General features: G+C 51.9%; 1 protein-coding gene across 2 annotated transcripts in view; it reads left to right on the top strand.

The window, feature by feature from the left end:
• Positions 1–9,294, top strand: part of NGF (nerve growth factor) — a 55,734-nt gene extending 46,440 nt beyond the window's left edge. For both annotated transcript variants that reach the window (XM_045478764.1, XM_045478765.1), the window contains exons 2-3: positions 516–639; positions 8,399–9,294. In XM_045478764.1, coding sequence (XP_045334720.1) covers positions 8,411–9,133 — 723 coding nt within the window. In that variant the 5' untranslated portion in view covers positions 516–639; positions 8,399–8,410 and the 3' untranslated portion in view covers positions 9,134–9,294. The remainder of the gene's footprint in view (positions 1–515; positions 640–8,398) is intronic.
• The last annotated feature ends 3,887 nt before the right edge of the window (positions 9,295–13,181 follow it).

Here is a 13,181-nt window from a genome sequence, read left to right as displayed (position 1 = left end):
CCTGTCAGCACAGAGTCCAACGTGGGGCTCGAACCATGAGATCATGACCTGAGCCGAAGTTGGTCGCTTAACCAACGGAGCCACCCAGGTGCCCCTTCTGTATAATTTATCTTAAGTTACGCTTGTCCAAATTTGGGTCTGCTACAACTGCATGTGTGTGTGATATACAGAATAATTTCCATTTTGATGCTGGGTCAGGGGTCTCCTGGAGCAGGACTCTGGTGTGGGACTGCAAGCATCTCACTGGGACCTGTGGACTACATCCAGGCAGAAACCAAGGGCTTTGGCACAAGAGTGGGAGGCAGGTGCCACCATAGGTCCGTGCAAGGTCAGCCCGTGGCAATTTTGGGAGCCAGACACTCTCCTGCCTGGGCTCTGATGCTGGTAAAGTCCCAGAACTCAGGGAATCGGGTTGGTCCCGCTGGCACATCCCTCCCCTCCTGCCTAGGGTACAGCTCCACCCGCTGCAGAATACGGTGAAGTGCCCATCTAATGCCAGCTCTCTCCTCCCGCAGAGTCCTGGCCCGTGGTCGTGCAGTCCAGGGGGCTGGATGGCATGCTGGACCCAAGCTCAGCTCAGCGTCCGGGCCCAATAACGGCTTTTTCAAGGGAGCAGCTTTCTGTCCTGGCCATACTGAGGTAAGCGCCTGAGGGGCTTCTGCCTCACCAAGGCTCCTGGCTCTGGAGCATCCAGGACAGCTGGAAATGAGCCCCGGGCTGAAGAAGGGAAGTCGCATCTAACTGCTAACTAGCAGAGGCCTGGGGTGGGTCCTAGTGATCCAACACATGTGGCCCTCCTAGTCCGACTGGAAGAGAAATCCCCCCGGGCTCTCAGTCTGGCCCCACGGCTTCCAGGAACATGTTGAGAGTCTGAGCTGCCCACCCCTGAAATAGCAGAACACAGGGCCTCGAATAGACAGAGAACATCAGTCAGACCCTCCACATGGCTCCTGGTCTGTCTGCACTGGCAACCCTGTGAGACGAAATGTCCTTGATCACGGTCATGCTCTTGGCCATGGAGCTCCAGGTCTGGGAACAGAGGCCAGCTCTGAGTTCCGCTCCTACCGGATGTGCGGCCACATCGCGTTCCTTGTCCTGCGTCTGTGTCCTCCTCTGTACGACAGGAAGAGTAAGGCCTCCTCCCGGGCTTCTTGTGATGGTTAAGGAGATACTTGTGCCCCATAAATGCTAATGATGATCGTTATGATCTCACCTCCTTCATTTAAGGATGTGTGTCTAAGAATTCAGACCAGCAGGTTCTGGTCCCAGGAAAGCCACAGGTACCTGCGAGTGCTTTCTGGAGGCATATTTCTATCATGGGCACTTTAAGTGCTCTTGGACCAAATCTGCCTGATGCCCAGAAACCTGAGAAGCCAAATGTAAAAATAATTGACTATCCAGGGGTTCCCCGGTGTCCAGGTTTGTGGCGCGAGGAAGGCAAAACTTACTGTCTGTTGAACGGAATTTTCATTTTGATGTCGTGATTGGGAAGGCGCTGCCATCAGTTACGGCCTGCGTGCCCCCTCAGGGCTCTCTCCTCTGGAAGGTGCTGGGGCTGAGAAGCGCCAAGTGCCCACAGGCAGAGCCTGCCACTCAGCTGCAGAGTCCCAGGCCACTCAGAGCCCCCCCCTCCCCCAGCCTCCCGACACCCATGTCTCTCCTCCGTCAAGTTCAAGGATCGGACCGGACCTGTGGTTCTCAAAATGCAGCCCCCGGAGCTGCTGCAACACTATTACCTGGGAGCTTGTCAGAAACGTAGATTCTCGGGCCCCACGCTAGACCTGCTGAGTCAGAAACTCTGGGAGTGGGGCCCAGCAGTCTGCTGTTTGGCAGACCCACCACGTGCTTCGATGCCCCGAACCTCTGGACTTGATCATGCTGGAATGCCCCTTCCAGTCCAAGCCTCCCCCTGGGAGATGCCCACAGAGGCACTCACTGGGCTCTATCCTGTCAAGGCTTTTCTCTGCTGCGGCCTCAGGGGTACCTCCCCGGGGAGCTGAGGAGGCTCAGGACGGCTCTCGCACTCCACACGGGCCCTGACAACTGGGGGCGTCCCAGTCTTCACAGCTGAAGTCAGCTGCATGTTTACATTTAGAGCAAGGCCAAGTGGACAGCGAAAATGACCCTTGACCCACTGGCACCACTGGAATAGACATAGCACTCATTTCTTCTTTTTTTCTCTATCCATTGATGGCTTTTAAAAAGAAAAACTTCTTTAACTTATTTTTTAAGTTTATTTATTTATTTTGTGAGAGAGAGAGAGAGAGAGAGTGCATGTGTACGGGGAGGGGCAGAGAGAGAGAGAGAGAGAGAGAGAGAGAGAGAGAGAATCCCAAGCAGGTGTTACACTGTCAGCACAGAGCCTGACGTGGGGCTCAAACTTAAGAACCGTGAGATCATGACCTGAGCCAAAACCAAGAGTCAGGTGCTTAACCAACAGAACCACCCAGGCACCCCAAGACTTGTTTAATTTAAATTTGTTTTTTCAACGTTTATTTATTTTTGGGACAGAGAGAGAGACAGAGCATGAATGGGGGAGGGGCAGAGAGAGAGGGAGACACAGAATCGGAAACAGGCTCCAGGCTCTGAGCCATCAGCCCAGAGCCTGACGCGGGGCTCGAACTCACGGACCGCGAGATCGTGACCTGGCTGAAGTCGGAGGCTCAACCGACTGCGCCACCCAGGCGCCCCATGAGACTTGTTTAATTTAAAAAGAAAGAGGTGATGGGGATTGAAGAACACACTGGTCACGATGTACAGAATTGTTGAATCCCTGTATTGTACACCTGGAATTAATACAGCACTGTGTGCTTGCTGGAATTAAAATTAAAAAGCATGGGGCGCCTGGGTGGCTCAGTCGGTTAAACGTCCGACTTCAGCCAGGTCACGATCTCGCGGTCCGTGAGTTCGAGCCCCGAGTCGGGCTCTGTGCTGACGGCTCAGAGCCTGGAGCCCGTTTCGGATTCTGTGTCTCCCTTTCTCTCTGCCCCTCCCCTGTTCATGCTCTGTCTCTCTCTGTCTCAAAAATAATTAAACGTTAAAAAAAAAAAAATTAAAAAGCATAATAAAAATAAATAAATAAAAATACAGATATTTGGTATTGTCACTGCATTATGAGATGATGTCAGGCATGGCAATATTCTCATTCGGAAAAAAGAAAAGCTAGGAAGTGTATTTTAAATATTTTTAAAAAATGAATAAAAATTTTTAAAAGATTATGGTATAGGGGCATGCTATGATGAGTCATCCAATTAAAAAAAAAAAAAAAACAACAACTTTTAATCTAGAGCCCAAATGTGAGAACATATTTGCAACATTTTCAAATCTTAATGAAACAATCTGTCCCTGGTGCAAATCTTTACGGTGATTAAATGCCATCAGCTACCACGTGTTATCCTGACAGCGAATTGAGAAGTAAAATTTGACTTTATGAACTTTGTGAAGTCAATTCAGTTGAGCCTGCAGAGTGCTAGGCAGCGCAGCAACCTTTATGGTTGCTTAAACTCGAAGAATGTCGGAGTTGGAAGATGCCTTAAGCATCAGCAGTCACATGGAGAAATGAAAGAACACAGAAGCAAGGAGACTTGTCCACACACTCGCTGATTCTTAGAGGTCACCTGGACGCACCAAAGGTGAACAGGAGGCCTTTCGGCCTCCGGGCAGTTTGCCTGTAGGTGGGAGGATACGAGAATGCAATGGCCCTAAGACAGTGCGAAAGAAATACTCTACAGAGGTGGAGAAGGGAGAGAGTTTATCTCTTTAGAAATAGAAAAAGGTCCCCAGGGGAGGTGGTATTTAAGTCGGGTGTTAAAAGGTGACAGGCAGGACTCCAACCAGCAAAGGTGGGGAACAGGAAAGGCACAGGGAGGGCGTGAGGGAGTATGCCTGGCAGAGAAGAGTCTGAACCAAGGGCAATGGTGGGAAAGCGCAGGGCAGGCACTGCGACAGGAGTTCTGTTTGCCTGGAATGCAAAATATGGGAGGGGAGGGGCACCTGGGTGGCTCAGTCAGAGCTCACGGCTTGTGAGTTCGAGGTCCGCATCAGGCTCTCTGCTGACAGCTCGGAGCCTGGAGCCTGCTTTCTGATTCTGTGTCTCCCTCTCTCTCTGCCCCTCCCCTGCTCTCTCTCATTCTCTCTCTCTCAAAGATAAATAAACATTAAAAAATATATGGGAGGGGAGTAGAAGGAGGGCAGGGTCTGATGGGTTCCTGGCTCCCTAGACAATTGCTCACCACTGGACCCCCTGAGCAAGGTGATGGGATCAGAGTGGTGCTTCAAGAGGTTGAATCGGGTGGCCAGGGACAGGAGGAACTGGAAGAAGAGAGGTGGGGGTCCAGGACATCAGTTGGGAGACTGTTCTGTGGCCTGAACTAGGAACAGAGAGGTGAGAATAAAGCAGAATTTCAAGAGATGCTACGGAAGCAGAAGGCAAAGGGCTGGAAGGGAGGCCAGGAGGAAGGAGCTGAGGCCAACGAAGAGTGGAGTTTTGGAGCTGGTGAACAAAGGGATGGTGGTTCCAGTGATGGAAAAAGGAAGAGGTTGGGGAAACACATTTAGCAGTATGGGGGGAGATGTTCATAAGAGATAGCAGCTGTGGAACTCCATCATAAACCATCAAGTGGTTGTTGAGTAAAGCCGGGGGCAGGGAATGATCATCCTAATGAGGAGTATGGGTGTGAAGGTTTTTGCTTGGGATGGCTTGCATTTAAAATGTCAGTATCCGGGGCGCCTGGGTGGCTCAGTTCGTTGAATGTCCTACTTCAGCTCTGGTCATTATCTCGTGGTTCGTGAGTTCGAGCCCCACGTTGGGCTCTGTGCTGACAGCTCGGGGCCTGAAGCCTGCTTTGGAGTCTGTGACTCTCTCTTTCTCTGCCCCTCTCCCGCTCATGCTATGTCTCTCTCTGTCTCTCAAAAAACAAATGTTAAAAAAAAAATTTTTTTTAAATGTCAGTATCCGTGGAAAGTTGCTCACGAGGAAGCTGGAGGTTCGGAACTGGCTTTCAAACGAGCAGTTGGGCTAGAGGTCCCGGTATGGGCGTCAGCCCCACAGAAGACGGGACTCTTATAAGAGGATGAGCTTACCAAAGGGGAGACTGTAGGAGTGGGTGGGGACCTGTGGTCATGGGAGAGAGGGAGCAGTAGGTCCCTTATTACCGTCAAAACCCTAACTCTTAGTGGTTATTTTTTTCCATTTCCCCAACCAAATTCTAAGTGTTACTAATTTGGTTATAAAGGGATGAATTTCGGTTTCCTTTCTTCTCCTTCTTGTCTGAGGAGAGCCACCGTGTGTTGAGAAGAAAGGAAAGGAGCCAACGAAGGGGTTTGACTTAGCTGCCAACAAATGATCAGTTCTGTGGCCGTTGGCTGGACTATCACACCATTAGCCGGCAGAACCAGCGGCGGTCAGAAGCCCGGCTCTGCGTGGCCGGCTGGAGGCCTGGAGGAAACACCGATGTTTTCCTAAGTAACCCAAGAGAAAAGAATTTGGTGGTTTTCTTGGTATCTCACCAAAGAGCTGCCTGTTGCCAGCTGAAATAGAGCACAGTTGAGGAGAAGAACGCATCCCTTTGAAAACAGATTAGGAACGTAGCACGTAGCCATATCCACAAAATCCAAAAGAAGGCGTGCACCGCAGCGAAGAGAAGGCAGGCAGTGAGCCTCTTGGGCCATCCCCATTCACTCTTCCATTCATTTTCCTTTTATTTGTTGTGTGCTGGAACTACACGTGGTCCCCGAGATACTTAACTTCAAATGGCACACCGTCTGACGTGCTCTTATGAGACAGACATGTTCACGATTGCCCACAGCGCGAGGAGAGGTGAGAGGGCTATGCACAAGCCATCATGGAAGACCAGAGAGGTGCACACCGAGGGATGGAGTGACTAGTGCGTGTGGAGGAGACGTGGCTCTGCGCTCCAGGTCCTTGCAGCCAGTGGGGAGACGGGCTCAAATCACTGGGCTTGAAAAACAGCCCAATCGGGGTAGTCAGTGCTATGAAAAGACGTGAACGGAGTAGGCTTGGAGAGTGAACGAGCAGCAGTGTGACTGAAGAAGACAAAGTCCTTGACCACAGGACATTGGGAGGACCCCAGACTAAGGAGGTGTGTGGGCACCTATCAGTCCTCACGACAACCCTGTGAAATCGTAGTTTTTGCCTGCTTTTTTATCAATGAGGAAACTAAGGCTCGGAAAGATTAAGTGACTTCCCCTTTGCTAACCAGTTTGGAATCCACACAAGGCTTTCTAACCCCAGATCCGATGCAGAGTTCCTGTCATTGCACTGATTTAGTAGGAGAGAACACACCCGTGTGCACACGCACTTCACAAGTTGAGCGTGGAAAGAGATCACTTTTCTTAGGGTGATCTGAGGAGCCTCAAGGAGAAGGTAGAGTCTGTGGCAGGCAGGCTGGAAAAGAGGGCAGGTCACAGAATGACCTGTGGGAGTGGGGAGGAGTGGGGGAAGGGATGGAATGGGAAGTTTGAGCACCCTCTCCAGGGGATGCCTCTAACCCTACCAAGAGAGGGGGTGACACTTGATATACATCTGCAGGTGTGACTAGGACCCCACCAGAAGTGAGTTCAAGAGCAGAGGTAACTCCACAGTTAGCTGCCTGGGGGTGGTCACTCGACTGCAGTGTGGAGCCCTATCTGGCCCAGGCTCTAGGGGAGGCTAGTACTGCCTCTTGGGGACAGACGGATTTCTGCCATTTGGTCTATACTCACATAAAAGTAAATAATAAAAAGAAAAGGCATGTTTAAGAATGAAAGAGAAAGTGAGAAGGAAGGAAATGAAAGGGAAGAGAGGAAAGAAAGGAAAGGGAAGGGAAGGGAAGGGAGGAAAGAAAAAGGAAAGGAAAGGAAAGGAAAGGGAAATAAAGGGAAGGGAAGGGAGGAAAGAAAAAGGAAAGGAAAGGAAAGGAAAGGAAAGGAAAGGAAAGGAAAGGAAGGGGAAGGAAGAGAGGAAAGAAAGGAAAGGAAAGGGAAGAGAAGGGAAGGGAGGGAAGAAAAAGGAAAGGAAAGGAAAGGAAAGGAAAGGAAAGGAAAGGAAAGGAAGGGGAAGGGAAGGGAAGGGAAGGGAAGGGAAGGGAAGGGAGGGAAGAACGGAAAGGAAAAGAAAGGAAAGGAAAGGAAAGGAAAGGAAAGGAAAGGAAAGGAAAGGAAAGGGAAATAAAGGGAAGGGAAGGGAGGAAAGAAAAAGGAAAGGAAAGGAAAGGAAAGGAAAGGAAAGGGGAAGGAAGAGAGGAAAGAAAGGAAAAGAAAGGAAAGGGAAGAGAAGGGAAGGGAGGGAAGAAAAAGGAAAGGAAAGGAAAGGAAAGGAAGGGGAAGGGAAGGGAGGGAGGAAAGGAAAGGAAAGGAAGGGAACGGAACGGAAGGGAAGGGAAGGGAAGGGAAAAGGAAGGAAGGAAAGGAAAGGAAAGGGAAGGGAGGAAGGAGAGGAAAGGAAAGGAAAGGAAAGGAAAGGAAAGGAAAGGAAAGGAAAGGAAAGGAAAGGAAGGGAAAGGAAGGGAAAGGAAGGGAAAGGAAAGAAGGAATGGAGGGAGGTGGGGACAGGGAGGGAGGAAGGGTAGATGGGCTTAGTAAGGTCAGCTTTGGCGTCTATTCTTAGTCTAGTTTGTGCCGATGACTTTAGGCCTGTTCATTAATTTTGTGTGGATCACTCTCTTTGTACATGACAGAAAGATGATGAATCCTAACCTAACTCACAGATTAATGAGAAATTCGAAATGAATGCATTTGAAAAGTTTAAGAATGTCCCACGACCAGGAACTATTATCAGTATCAGTATCTGTGTGTGCTGGCTGGCGGCTGACTAGGCTGGCGATGACGGTCCCAGAGCTCTATACCTTTTTGCCAAACGTGATGCCTCATGGATTTGTAGCAAGGGTTCCGAGTCACCAGATCTCAGATCTGACCCAGTACTGCTGTCTGAAGAAAGTGTATTCGGTGCCAAGGCTTCAAGATATGTCCCCGGCAGCCCTTCCCACAGCCTTCCCAGGGGAGCCAAGCCTTCGGGCAGGACACAGTGCTGGGAACAGGTGTCAGACATATACTGCCCGCCCACAGCTGCCCCAGGCTGGCAGGCAGACAACTCAAAGGACTCGGTAAGAGCTGCTGGCAAGTTCGGGGGCTCTGTCCCTTCCCGAAAAAGCCCACCCCTAGATGGCATGACCATACCCCCAGGTCATCTGAGCCGGCCCGTCCATGCCTGCTCAGATAACTGTAGCTCGCAGCCCCTGTCACTCTCAAGGGTATCCCCGTTTGAATGAATCCCAGGTCACCTTGCCCTTAGACTCCCAGGTGAAACCTCATGATCCTCTAGGGAGGTCAAGACCCAGAAACTGCCTTTGTTCAAAACTTAGTGCACCGTGGAATAATCCTCGTTTCTGTTTCATTCCAGGTGCATAGCGTAATGTCCATGTTGTCCTACACTCTGATCACAGCTCTTTTGATCGGCATACAGGCAGAACCACACCCAGAGAGCAATGTCCCAGCAGGACACGCCATCCCCCAAGCCCACTGGACTAAGCTTCAGCATTCCCTCGACACAGCCCTCCGCAGAGCCCGCAGCACCCCAGCCGGGGCAATAGCCGCGAGGGTGGCAGGGCAGACCCGCAACATCACTGTGGACCCCAAACTTTTTAAAAAGCGGCGACTGCGTTCACCCCGCGTGCTGTTCAGCACGCACCCCCCACCTGTGGCTGCAGATACTCAGGGTCTGGACTTGGAGGCGGGTGGTGCTGCCTCCAACAGGACTCACAGGAGCAAGCGGTCGTCGTCGCACCCTGTCTTCCACCGGGGGGAGTTCTCGGTGTGCGACAGCGTCAGCGTGTGGGTGGGGGACAAGACCACCGCCACAGACATCAAGGGCAAGGAGGTGATGGTGCTGGGAGAGGTGAACATTAACAACAGTGTGTTCAAACAGTACTTTTTTGAGACCAAGTGCCGGGACCCCACTCCCGTGGACAGCGGGTGCAGGGGCATCGACTCGAAGCACTGGAACTCATACTGTACCACGACGCACACCTTCGTCAAGGCGCTGACCATGGACGGCAAGCAGGCCGCCTGGCGGTTCATCCGGATCGACACGGCCTGTGTGTGTGTGCTCAGCAGGAAGGCTGGGAGAAGAGCCTGACCTGCAGGACAGCCCCCACCCTCCCCGAGCTCCCCCTCCACACCCTCCTGGGCCCCTCCCTACCTCAACCTGTAAATTATTTTAAATTATAAGGACTGCATGGTAATTTATAGTTTATACAGTTTTAAAAAATCATTATTTATTAAATTTTTGGAAGCATCCCTTGTGCCGGAGCCCCAGTCATTTTACCCCACTGTGACCACCTACGAGGCTTGGGCCGTTGCAGGGTGAATTGCCCACAGCAACCCCTGGCTGGAACCCTCGCCCCACCCCAGCCAGCTCTGCAAAAACTTCAGGGAAGGCTGACTGGGTTCAGATATTAGCCTGAGCCGGACATGATTAGAAAGGGAAGTCTGCTGGATTGCAACTTCGCTCTGCATTCCAGAGCCAAAGCTACCTAATCCTTGGATTACCTGTCCCACCGCCCCGATGCAGGAGCCTTGATTGCTTCGAGCGGGGAGGCTTGTGGAGCCTCATCAGAAGCAGATCCCCCGCCTCAGGCCCAGCCCGGGTCCTGGAGGCCCTCACCATCTAGATAGGAGGAGATGTGCACCAAAGACCTGTGAGGTAGGCTTGTTCTTAGGGGGAGAGCTGCTTTTTGCAGAAATGCTGACCAGAAGAGCGGTAACGAGATAATCTCATGAGAGCTGTCATGGTAGATCTGATTTCATGTTAAGATTGCCTTAGTGCTACTGGCTGGTCCTCGATTCATCCTCCAGTGGCTTCCTGCAGAAAGATTTCATTATCCGAGAAAACAGGAGGGCCTCCAACCCTCTTCCCACCCACTGACGGCCCCACGGCAACTTCCAGGGGCCTCAGCGTTGGCCTACGAGCCAGGGAGCCAGAAAGAACTTTTTGATTTCTAACTGGGTGATGTCCACAAGTGACCAAAGGTGGACGGGGTCATGGGACTGGCAGAGAAGATGGCGGAAGAGGAAAAGAAACAGAGTGAGAACCAACACAAAAGCCAGAGAGATGCATAGGAAAGGGGGGTCACGCCAGGAGGGAACAATGGCTTCCTGCCTGCCCTGATGGGAAAGCTAACAGGAGAAAGGAGAGGAGAGGCAGGCGTGGAGGGGGGCGATGAAGCAGAAAGAGGAGGAAGGTGTGTCATATTTACCAGCATCAGGATCCCGGGCTTCCAAGAAACCCAACACCGTGAGTAGTCATGTTTTGAGGGGTTGTCCTCATCAACACTGAATACTTCAACAGGTCTTAGAAAGAGATGGGGGTGACAGACAGACCCCAGGGGGCAGCCTGGCCCAGGGCTCCACCCATCCTCAAGCTGCCACCTTCCCCTGCGATTTTTTAATTTTTTCCCTGAAGGCACAGTTTTTCCCCCAGAAGAACACATACACTGAAACCAAGTTTTCACTTCCCTAGCCATCCGCTTCCTGCACGGGGTGAAAGCCCTGCTCTAGTTTTTAGATCCAGCTTGTCCCTTTGGTTAAAAAAACAAAAAACAAAAAACAAAACAGCAAATGGTCCTATTCATTCCTCTAGAACTTTCTCTGTCCCATCCGCCCCCAACCCAATCCAAATAGGGCAAGTTAGAAACGTCAAGAGCATTGGCAAGAGAGACATTTGATTAGGGTAAAAGCACGATGAAGTGTGCCCTGTTTTTTTCCATCAAAGCTACTGCAATTGGAATAAAGATTTATGTTCAAGAAACACCAACCAGAACATTGTGTGCCGAGATACTTGGTCAGATAAAGACCTGGGGGAGGGAGCCTCCCACTGGCCTGTGTCTGCGGCTTTTTGCTGGGCTCCAGTGCCCTCAGCCCCCCTGGCCCCGCCTGCAAACAGTTCCTGGGGGGCGTTCCTCCTGGGGCTGGCAGGCCTGAGAGGGAGGCATCTAGGAAGCTCCCAGCCGCGAAGCTTCGTTGGTGAGCAGCTTGGCCAGCACGAAGGGTCTGGGGAGCTACTCCGGCACTACGGGCCGCTGGGACCTCTCAAGAAGATATTTTGGGACTCTCCTGGCCTGCCCGGAGGGCTGACAGCCTCCAAACCTCTAAAGAAGGACGGAGGCCAAGGGTCAGGTAAAAGGAGGCCCCCCTCACCCCACTAACGCCAAGGCCCTCCCCGAAGGTGCCAGGGCTCCAGGCCCACCTCTGGAGTCACGGTGTGGGAGTCAGGGTTTTCACACCATGCCTGGAGCTCTCGGCTTGGCTGAAGTTTGGCTGAACAGAGCTGGAGCAGTCCAAAATCAACCCCGAGCCTGGTGGTTCTGCAGCTTGGACTCTGCACCCCCCCCCCCCACACACACACACAGAGCGGGGGAGCTCTGGCTTCCGGACCCAGCCGGGCCAGCCTCCGAGAGGCTGGCCTAGGTCATCAGGGAGCCAGACACTCGAACACGTTGAAACAACAGCTCAAACCCACCCATTGTGTTCTACGGGGGCGGCAGCTGCAGATCGCACAAGCCCTTTCTTCACTGGCCTCACTGAGGTTTCCCACCCCAGCACCCCCAAAGCCGGGAGGGTCAGCGCAGATAGCCTCCCCTCACAGCCTCATCAGAGGGCCTCCCTCCGGCATGCCAGAGAAAACTAGTGCAGACCCTGGCTCATCCTCAGCCCGACACGGCCCAGCCCTCCCGGCAAAGCCAATCTCCTGGTTCTGGGAGACAAGAGCAACATGGTGCCTGACTCTAGTTTATATTCCGAGCCTGTCCTTCTGGCCTCCCCTCCCCCAGCCAGAGCGCCAGCCTCCCCTAGATCTGCTTCCGCTACTAGCAAAACAACCTACGAACAGAGATACAGATTTTCAGCAGCCAGCGCACGGCTATTTTCACCCCCGTGAGACACGGGAATGTTCTTCATTGGTCTCCCCACTTCCTCCTCAGTATAATCTGCATTATGGGAGAAGGGCCCACCGCAGACCTGGAGGACAGAGGACACAGGGGCAGGGTCTGCCCCCTGCCCTGGGCCACATATTGCCTGCTCCTTGGAGAAAAGGGAAGGGGGCGGTGCGGAACTGAGTGCAAGTGTGGGCTATGAAGATCACAGGGGTCCAACTTGGCAGTGACCTCAGTCTTTCTTCCAGCAGCCTGAATGGAACCATGGGAGCCCCCAGGCCCCTGGTGCTGAGGAAGCAGCTGGTGTGATGCCTCAAACAAAGGACTTGGTGTCCACAGAGCTATCTCTAGGCCCCGCTCCCCCATTCCTATCTGTGAACTTTGGCAAGCCACGGCTCCTCTTTGACCTCAGATCCTGCAGCTGTGAAATGAAAATAATCATTCCTATCTCCCAGAGTTAGGACCAGGAAGCAAAACCACATATTTGAAAGTAAACAGCCACATCCCATGCAAGTGTAAGGCAAAGTAATTTATCCTACACTTAACAATTCCTGTACTGGGTGTAGGAAAGGCACTCACTAAACATTGGTTTACTGGCAGAGGCATGGATTGGGTAAGGGAAACCCTCTGGTCAGCGGATGTCATGGAAAATGAATATGGGTATGGCATAGCCAGGCCCGGAAGGTCAAGAGCAAGGACAGCAGTCCTTCAGCTTCAGATTCTGTTTGAATCCAGGCTCAGGAAAGCCCCGTACATTCCAGAGGTTCTAGCCTCATGGTAAAGGGTATGGGCTCTGGAGCCACACAAGCAAAGGATTTCTACTTAGGCTGTGTGACCTTAGCCAAGTTGCTTCACGTCTCTGAGTTGCAATTTCTTCATCCGTGGAATGGGGGTAATAATAGCACTTTTCTTGGAGGGCCTAGAGCTGATTAAATGAGATAATATATAATATTCAATGAGATAATACATAAATACACACACTGTGCCTGGCACTTGAGAAGTATGTAATAAAACTTAGTTTTGAAAAGTCGAGTTGGCTGGGGACCCCTAATAGGATGTTAGAAGAGGGTGGAACAGCTTTCAGCCAGGCGAGGAGGTTTGTGAACAGTTTTGCAGATGTATCACCGGTTCGTTCCGTGACATGCCATAGTGACTGTGAGCATTTACTAAGAGCTTGCTATGTGCCAGCTCAGTACCAAGCAGCTCGTGCAGATTAGCTCTGAGCAAGTGTCTGGGTTCTAACACGAAGACCAC

This window comes from Leopardus geoffroyi, chromosome C1, assembly GCF_018350155.1.
Source record: "Leopardus geoffroyi isolate Oge1 chromosome C1, O.geoffroyi_Oge1_pat1.0, whole genome shotgun sequence".
Lineage (NCBI taxonomy): Eukaryota > Metazoa > Chordata > Mammalia > Carnivora > Felidae > Leopardus > Leopardus geoffroyi.
This window is presented reverse-complemented; position numbering and strand designations above follow the sequence as displayed.